At 32.4% G+C, this 9,764-nt stretch overlaps 2 protein-coding genes across 4 annotated transcripts; both read left to right on the top strand.

The window, feature by feature from the left end:
- Nucleotides 1-1,363: 1,363 nt before the first annotated feature.
- Nucleotides 1,364-3,407, top strand: LOC130506926 (fucosyltransferase 6-like). Its single transcript, XM_057001623.1, has 3 exons — nt 1,364-1,577; nt 1,655-2,074; nt 2,209-3,407. The coding sequence occupies exons 1-3, from the start codon at nt 1,415-1,417 to the stop codon at nt 3,237-3,239; spliced, it is 1,614 nt and encodes a 537-aa protein (XP_056857603.1). The 5' UTR covers nt 1,364-1,414; the 3' UTR covers nt 3,240-3,407.
- A 386-nt stretch (nt 3,408-3,793) lies between these two features.
- Nucleotides 3,794-5,470, top strand: LOC130506925 (probable fucosyltransferase 9). Of its 3 annotated transcripts, none has more exons than XM_057001620.1 (2): nt 3,794-3,992; nt 4,080-5,470. In XM_057001620.1, the coding sequence occupies exons 1-2, from the start codon at nt 3,794-3,796 to the stop codon at nt 5,468-5,470; spliced, it is 1,590 nt and encodes a 529-aa protein (XP_056857600.1). The 3 variants fall into 3 exon arrangements, with proteins under 3 accessions (XP_056857600.1, XP_056857601.1, XP_056857602.1); XM_057001621.1 differs by having other exon boundaries at nt 3,884-3,937; nt 3,974-5,470; XM_057001622.1 differs by having other exon boundaries at nt 3,884-4,024; nt 4,085-5,470.
- Nucleotides 5,471-9,764: the final 4,294 nt, after the last annotated feature.

The following is a 9,764-nucleotide window of genomic DNA, read 5'->3' as shown; positions in this document are numbered from 1 at the left end:
GATTTATTTTATTGATATAATCTTCATTCTTAAATGTTGATTTTAGTAATTTAATATTTTATTTTAAATTAAAAGTTATTTTTTATCAAATTGAAAAAACATAAATTTTACTTTTAGTATTATGGATTACTAATATATCTTATTTTTATTCCATAAAACTATTACTATTATTAACTAAATATGTTTACTGATTATTTAAATAGTAAAATATAAAATTTAAATCAGTCTATTTAAAAATCAAAATATTGTTAGGTTATATTAAATTTTAAACCGATATCTAATCATATAAAATAAAATTCACGAAAATATTTTAAAGGGTTATTATATTTATATTTTTTAGTATAAAGGATAATTAACGTATATTTTTAGTTTATACAAATCTACGGTATTAAACTGAACTAAACCATATTAGATATAGTTTTAATATGAGAATTATTTTTTTTATAAACTAAAATAACTAAAAACTGAAAGAAACCAGACCGGATTCGATGCCCAACTGTTACATGAGGATGCTCACTCTTATATTTTTTGTAAAACTCATTCTTATATTTAATCTGATTTATGTAGCCGCCGTTAGCCCAAATACCATTTTTTTTAGACCTGTATCGTTATATAATAGAACAAAGAAAAACATTGATGTGATATAATTCGTATGTCAAAAAAGAAGAAGACGTGGTATTATTCTTTCGTAAAACCGAGTTCAAAGAACAAATCAAACTAAACCCTTGTAAACTAAAGAAAATATTGAAATATTGAATGCGAATTTGTCAACAAAACAGTTGGAAAAAAACTACATGAAAAATACAACTTTTCTTGGTTTCAAAAAGAAAATACAATTTCTTTTTTAGATTTCCACATCACAAGATCAGATTGCTTATTGTAATTAAACAAAACTCGTATTTCCCATTCTTCTATAAACTTTGCTTATCGAAATTTATTTGCTCTCAGTCAACATCGCGAACTTTCGGATCTGAGCAAAGATTATTATTAGTTGAATACATAAATGAACATGACTTGTCAATTAAATACTAATACATGATTACTGTAAAATAATAATAATAATGATCATGACATGTGATGTATTGTATAGATTCCAAGTATTCGAAGTTACAACTATTGTTGATATTTCAAAATAACTCTCTCATTGGCCATTTCTTGATTAATTAACCATACAATACAGGTTGATGGTTCGCATAAATCGAAGATCAAAGACTTTTATACATTAAACGAAGGTAGAGTCACGTTCGGACTTCGTTGATAGTCACAACTCAACAATGACACATTAGAATATTCACTCTTATTCATAAATATAACCCCTTGTCCACCTTGCATCACGAATAAGAGTTGTAATAATCACGCTAGATATATATATAAACTCTTTTTGAATCAATCTCCTACTCATACTAAAGTCAACATGTATCACATACTTAAGATCTCCGGCGATGTTTTCAGGGCTATGGGTTTGAGGATCAAGATTCTGATAACAGTCATCTTTAGTGGCTTACTCATTGGTTCTGTCATCTTACTATCATTCTCAAACAACTTCGACGACCAACTTCTTGATGCTACACTCAATGGTAAGAAAAAAGATAACACTATATCTTTTGCGTTATGTTTTTGTTAACTTGTATTTTCATTTTCTTGTGATTAAAAGGTTCAAGTGAATCCGAACTACTCCATGATAAATTCCTAGGAGGGCTTTTAAAACCGGGTTTCGATGAAGGTTCTTGCGTGAGTAGGTATACTCAATCATTGTTGTATCGCAAGCCTTCACCATACAAGCCGTCGCCATATCTTGTCTCTAAGCTTAGAAGCTATGAGAAGCTTCACAAGCGTTGCGGTCCAGGCACAAAAGCTTACAAGAAAGCAACAAAGAATCTTGGTCATGATGATGAGAATTACGCAAGCAAATCCGTTGGTAAATGCAGATACATCGTGTGGGTCGCGGTTTACGGGCTTGGAAACAGAATACTCACTCTGGCATCTGTCTTCCTCTATGCTCTCTTGACAAACAGAGTCGTTCTTGTTGATCAAAGCAAAGACATCAGTGATCTCTTCTGCGAGCCGTTTCCAGGTACTTCTTTCTTTGGAATATTAAAGCCACAACATGTAATATTTGTTTCGTCTTAGCGGTTACTAGAACTGGAGACCTCTGACACAATGATCAGAATCCTTTCCAGTTGAGCTAACTATCTCTAGTGTTTCCAGGTACTTCATGGTTACTCCCTCGTGAGTTCCCACTGATGAATCAGATTGATGGATACAACAAGGAGTACTCTCGTTGTTACGGAACAATGTTGAACAATCATGCCATTAGCACGAACTCAACCCCACGGCATCTATATCTTCACATCTTACATGATTCAAGGGACGAAGACAAGATGTTCTTTTGCTCAAAGGATCAAGATGTGATCGATAAGGTTCCTTGGTTGATTGTCAAAGCCAACGTCTACTTTGTTCCATCTCTATGGTTTAATCCAAATTTTCAGACCGAACTGATGAAGCTGTTCCCTCAGAAAGAAGCAGTGTTTCATCACTTGGCTCGCTATCTTTACCACCCGACCAATCAAGTTTGGGGTATGGTCACTAGGTACCACGATGCACACTTAGCCAGAGCAGACGAGAGGCTCGGGATTCAAATACGTGTGTTCAGCGACAAAGCGGGATACTTCCAACACGTCATGGACCAGATCTTGTCTTGCACGCAAAGAGAGAAGCTATTACCACAAGTAGTCTCACAGGAAGAATCGAAACTCAATATGTCCAAAAGACAAAAACTCAAATCTGTTCTTGTCACGTCTTTATATCCAGAGTACGCTGATCGCCTCAAGAACATGTTTTGGGAAAAACCTAGCTCGACAGGAGAGTTGATAGAAGTTTATCAACCAAGCGGAGAAAGGTATCAACAAACGGATAACAAGCTTCACGACCAAAAGGCCTTGGCCGAGATGTATCTTCTGAGTTTGACGGATAAAATTGTCACAAGCGCTAGGTCCACGTTCGGATACGTTGCTCATAGTCTAGGAGGTTTAAAGCCATGGTTGCTCTATCAACCAAGGGATGCATCAGCTCCTGATCCGCCGTGTGTTCGGTCCACGTCGATAGACCCTTGTCACCTTACTCCTCCTTCTCATGGATGTGATGCTGATTGGGGAACTGACTCAGGGAAGGTTGTTCCTTTTGTAAAGCATTGTGAGGATCGAGACAACGATGGTCTGAAGCTATTTGATGAGTTATAATAGTTCTTGTTTATCATAACTGATTTCATTTGATTATTGAGTTACTGAAACAGAGGATCAGTGTTGTCTATCTTTTGATTCTCTTCTATAACAATCATTCATATGTTTAATAGAGGATGTTACACTTTACAGTTTTACAATTGTATCCTTTACCAAGTTTACCATCCAAGCCAAGATAACAGCAAACGGACAAGAAGCTTCACAATCAATTCTTATTTAATTTATCTTCATTTTTTCTTAAGTACAAAACTAAGAATATCTTAGTTTTGGAAACAAATCATTACAAAATTTGATAAGGAAACATATTTAAAGTAATTAAACATGTTTAGTAATAAATATGACATGTAATGATCTTATTGGGTAAGTGATATTCTAGTTCACTCTCTTTAAAATTTTCTAAGAGTTTATTATGACATTGCAACAATGAGAAATTTTCTAAGAGTTTTACTCTATTAGTAAGAGTTTTAAAAAAAGTAATGCATTAAGATTTGAAGATATTGTAGTCAAGCAAACCTCTTAGAGCTCGTCCTCTTTCATCTTGTGACAGTCGCAACATGAGAATCCACTCGCATCTCCTTCGTCCAAAAACCAGATTCAACATGAAGAAACTGGAAGACAACATCTCGTTTAAGATCTCAGGTGTGATGAAACTCACCATAACATTCGCCACTTGCTTAGTACTTTCCATGGTGCTACTAGTACTACCATCACACAACATCTTCAACGACCACAAGTCTCATCTTACAACCACCGGTAACAAATTGTCTAATTCATTTCAAAACTTGGTTAGAACAAACATAAACGCTCACTTGAATTATCTTTTCTTTCATGTTCTACTAGAAGAGCTTCTTGCAACAGGTTTTGATGAGGAATCTTGCATGAGTAGGTACCATCAGTCCTCTTTACGCAAACCTTCACCATACAAACCATCTACAAATCTTGTCTCTAAGCTTAGAAGCTACGAGATGCTTCACAAGCGTTGCGGTCCAGGCACAAAAGCTTACGAGAGAGCTACAAAGCAGCTTGGTAAAAACAATGTGATAAACAGCAGCGGTGATGATTGTCAATATGTAGTGTGGGCGCCTATGTTCGGTCTAGGAAACAGAATACTTTCCATGGTCTCTGTCTTCACCTACGCTCTTATGACAGATAGAGTCATGCTTGTCGACCAAAGGAACGATATAACCGACCTCTTCTGCGAGCCTTTTCCCGGTACTTCCTGTTTACTTCCTTCGGATTTTCCATTAACAAATCAGATAGATAGCTTCAACCGTACGCATTCGCATTGTTATGGGACCATGTTGAAGAACCATGCCGTTAACTCAACTACAAGACCGTCATATCTTTATATTGACATCTTCCATGACTCCAGGGATCATGATAAGAGGTTCTTCTGTGAAGAGAACCAAGCTTTCATCAAGAACGTCCCGTGGCTAGTTGTGAAGTCTAACCTTTACTACGCTCCATCTCTATGGTTAATACCTAGTTTTCAGACCAAACTCATGAAGCTGTTCCCGGAGAGAGATACAGTCTTCCACCATCTGAGCCATTATCTTTTACACCCGACAAACGAAGTTTGGGGAATGGTGACAAGATCCTACAACGCTTACTTATCAAGAGCTGACGAGGTACTAGGGCTTCAAATAAGAGTGTTCAGCACGCCATCTGGTTATTTCCAGCACGTGATGGACCAGATCCTGTCATGCACGCAAAGAGAGAAGCTCTTGCCTGAACTAGCTTCAAATGGATCGCAACAAGTGATGAATATAACGAAGACACCGAAACTTAAAGCTGTGCTTGTCACATCTCTACATCCAGAATACTCTGATGAGCTAAAGAACATGTTTATGGAACGACCTAGCTCAACAGGAGAGATAGTTGAAGTGTATCAGCCAAGCGGAGAAAGGGTTCAACAAACAGACAAGAAGGTACACGACCAAAAAGCTCTCGCGGAGATCTATCTTCTGAGTTTAACTGATAAGCTTGTGACAAGCACAAGGTCTACGTTTGGATACGTAGCTCAAGGTCTAGGAGGATTGAAGCCATGGATACTGTACGAGCCAAGGCATCAAAAAGCTCCTGACCCGCCGTGTGTTAGGGCCATGTCTATGGAGCCTTGCTCTCTAAAAGCACTTGTATCTGCTTGTCAAGCCGAGACAATCAAAACCACCCCTTTTGTTAAGTACTGTGAGGATCGCATCACAGGGATTAAGCTAGTTGATGAGTTGTAATTGTAATCTTTTTCAACTTGTTCTATGTTCTTCATTGTCACCTACCAAACTTCCTATATACTTATCTGAAAATCATATCCAAACTTTAAGATATAAACAGGAGTTAACTAGATGATAGGCTTTGTATATCACTTCCTAGTATCACATCAGTGTTTCTCATTTTCAATTCATCTGGATGTTCGTGGAGATCTTGCAACAGTCTTCTTCATCTCAGACATTAATGACAAAGAAAATACATGGTTTATCACCTTGAAACATCACCATCTCTCACTCGGCTTCACGGATTTTTCTGATTCAAAATATTTATTTCTAATAAAATACTTCTTTTTATTTGATGATAGCTGCAGTAAGTTTTTCTTCTTAAAAACTTGTATCAATACATAGGCATCACCATCTCTTGTAAAACCATAACCACATGCATCAAAGATTTACCTGATCTTCCAGCACATTTACCTGATCTTCCAGTTCATTTATAAAATTATTTTGACTATTTATCTTATTAGAATATAAATATCTTTTAGATCTAGTGTTTTTTTATGTTTATAGAATTATTAGTTAATCAATGTTTAAAATTCTTTACATAATGTTATGTATGATTCTCGTTCTTATAAGATTTTGGTTTATCATGAATCATAACTTGTCTAATGTTGTCACATATACTTCAATGACTAGTCATATTATTGATAGACAAATCTCTTAAAATTATTTTGAAGGATAATAGTATGATTCGAGGAAGCCAAATATAAAAACAACTAGATCTTCACCCGTGCGACTGCACGGATATTAATTTTCTATTTTAGTTTTTATTTACTTATACTAAATGATATATTTGTAATACTTGATCGTTTTACATTGACTACGTTAGAGATGTGTATTTAGATATCGACTGATTCAGTTAAAATCTATTTGGATTTGAGATTTTCGAGTTTAAAGATTTCAGCAACATTCAAATATTTATAAATTTTGGTTTCGATTTGATTCGGGTATTTGCGGGTTTGGTTCGGATACGGATAATCCATTCAAATTATTTTAAAATTTTCAAAATTTATATATACTTTAAATTTCTCAAAACATATAAATTTGAGTAATGTAAGCCAAAATATCTAAATTAAAAATTGAAAAACAGGTTGAACTTCAATATTTGGATGGAGAATAAATATATATTTGAAATATTTTTGGTGTTTGATTATTATTTATCTACTTTATATGTTTACTTTTAACTATTTTTTATATTTTCAAATAGTTTAGACAACTTTAAATTGACAAAAAATGACAACTTTAAAATATTATTAATTGTTGAAGAATAAAAAACAAAATACATTAATCTAACTAAAAAGACAAACATTAAAATAGAAAAAAAAAAAACATTAATCTAACTAATATAGACAAGCATTAAAATAGGAAAGAAAAAAAACACATTAATATAACCGAAAAAGACAAGCATTAAAATAGGAAATTCAATTTAATTCTCAGTGGCATGTAATTGTAAATAGCACTGAAAACTAAGGGGTATTCTATATGTGTACTTCTGTTTTAATAAGATAGATTGTCGAAATAATTAAAATATATTAAATTTAATCAAATATAAATTAATATTTTATGAATCAATGATGTGATTAATATCTGAAACCAAATTTATTTTTAGTTCAATTTGATTTTTAACATGTAACTAAACCCAAACCGAATTCGACCTAAATTTTTATAATATCTAAATAGATTTAAATTCATGAATCCAAAAACCTGAAAATTGGAATCGATCCAAACCGAAATCTGATTAGAGCCCGGATTGTCCATACTACCTTTAGGCCGTTGTAGGAAGCTCGTGTACTTTACCCTATCGAGTTTTTGTACTTTTCTTTATACTAGGGGTTAACCCGGGCTACGCCCGGGATAATTTTGATTTTTCAAAAATTTTGTATACAATTATTTCGTTGGATGTTATATTCTGAACTATATATTTTTGTGAATTTTTAGAATATTTTATATTTATAGTATGCATAATAAAGAATTTGAATATTTTTTGAGTGTGAAATTATTTTATTTTACATTGATATAAACATTTTTGTGATAGTTGAATTTTTTGTTTGTATTTTTTGTGATAGTTTAACCTTTGAAATTTTTGTATATATTTGAACTCTTATTTCTAATTTTTATGGGATCTAATAAATATTTTCCAACATAACTTTATATTATATAATTAGAACATTTGATATTATATATGTTTTTTCTTTTGACTAAACTTTTTTTATCCTATCATTTTGTTTTTGTTTTTGTTTTTGAAAATTGGCTTTCAAATTAACCAAATCAAATATCAATTAAAAACCAAAACATAAACCGGATCTCAATCTCCTATCCACATTAACCTAAACAAATCAAGTGTCAATAACCAAAAACATAAACCATATCCTAATCTCATCTCCACGTTGACGGAAACGAATTGTGTCCATAAATTAATTTTATATTTTTATCACGTCAAATTTGTCTATTATTTTACAAATCAAATTACAAATCAATAATAGAATCATGTTTTTAAAGTTTGTTCTAATTTAGTTTCTAACATTATGTCACTTCGATTATTTTTAACAAATAAACATATAACTAATAGTTGTATCCTTAATATAAATCTAATTTAGTTTTTCGATTTTGTTTTTCACTTTTATACACAATCACATGCAGAAAGTAAAATAATATTATCATAAACTAAGTTTGCCATCATTTGCAGTTGTCATGGAAAGTCACCCTCTGTCGATGACTTGAAAAACCGTTTTTTATAACAAATCCTTTTCTCTTCTCTTATATGTTTGCTTCTTGAAATTTTCCGCGAAAAAATCACCAATTTCATACAATCAAATTTTAAATTGTGAGATGTGTCAAAAAGGGTCTCTCTGATTGAATTAGAGACTTAAGGGTAAGAAAATATTGGTGTAGAGAATCGGTTTCAGCTTATAGTTTGCTCTTCTCCTTCACCCTTCTTCTAACTCTCAAGCTTGTTCATGTTCTTTTTCAATCATGGTGATCAGTTTCTTTCTTTTTTTTTCGTAATTGATGCTTTGACTTCTCTTTTGTATAGCTAAAGATAGGATAATTATATGAATCAGTTGATGTACAACTATAGAAATTGGATCCTTGTGTGTTTAGCGATATCTAAAGTAGAAGTTTTTATCATCATTTGGATTTGTTTTTTGCATTTTTATATTTATACCCTTGTAGCAGTTTCGTGCCGTGATTTTTCGTGGTAGATTTCGTTGTGTGCTCCATCTATGAAATTGTTTGTAATTATGACCTTTGGTGTTTGTTAGCATCATGTTATTTTGTAACTTTTAAAGTTCCGGTTTGTGGCAGTGAGGTCATTTTCATTATATTTTGGCAACGCCACTATTTGTTGCTTTCAAGATCTTACTCAGTGTACATTTTAAAGATCAATATGGTATACTCTTTAACTTGTAATATTAATCGCGGTTGTGTTTATGGATGGTGTGTTTGTTTATGATAGATGGTTGTGTCCCTCACTCTTTGTGTTGTAATTGTTTATGATGAAAGATTTGGTTGTGTATTACCATTGCTTGTGTGTGTTTATGGCTGGTGTGTTTGTTTATGATAAATCTCGACTTGGTTTCTTAGTTATTGTTCAATAATACTTACCATCATTCCAGTAAGTTGTAACTGGTTATGTTTTCTTTTCTTTTTGTTCTTATGAAAGAATGATTCTTGCTCGTTTGTGTGATGAACTGAAAGGAGAAGACTGAAAATAATCATGTACATGGTAAAAAATCCATAATTTTCACTCGCCATTCTCTCTATCTTACTGGTTTGGAAACAATATATTTTTATTTTCAAAATGCAGTCTACTTTATATTTCCTTTGCAAATGCTATAATTTCAAAATTGAATGATGAGTATATTTTTTTGCATATTTACATTTTTCTGGAGAATGTGCAAGACATTTATGCCTAGAGATAAAGAAACTATGAGTGATGAAGCCATGTGAGAAATATTTCATGTAAGTTGATTCTTTACTATTTGCATGTGAACTTATCCTTTTTTGTAACACTTTCTTTTGTAACACAAATGTGAACTTATCCAAACATATTTTTTGTATAGAAGAGGCTTTTACTATATTTTATGTAATATTTCTATTTCTCTTTACGATAGAAGTTTAATGTAATTTTTTAACTTTGTATATTTACTTATTGTTTATTTTTTTCTTATATTGTATATTTACTTACTCTAATTTTCTTGATTTTATATCAAATGATAATATTATGATATATGTTTAGTGTAGTATTTTTTTTTCT

Source organism: Raphanus sativus, unplaced genomic scaffold (genome assembly GCF_000801105.2).
Source record: "Raphanus sativus cultivar WK10039 unplaced genomic scaffold, ASM80110v3 Scaffold3788, whole genome shotgun sequence".
In the NCBI taxonomy this organism is placed as follows: domain Eukaryota; kingdom Viridiplantae; phylum Streptophyta; class Magnoliopsida; order Brassicales; family Brassicaceae; genus Raphanus; species Raphanus sativus.
The sequence above is the reverse complement of the archived record's forward strand: the minus strand, read 5'-3'. Positions and strand labels throughout refer to the sequence as shown.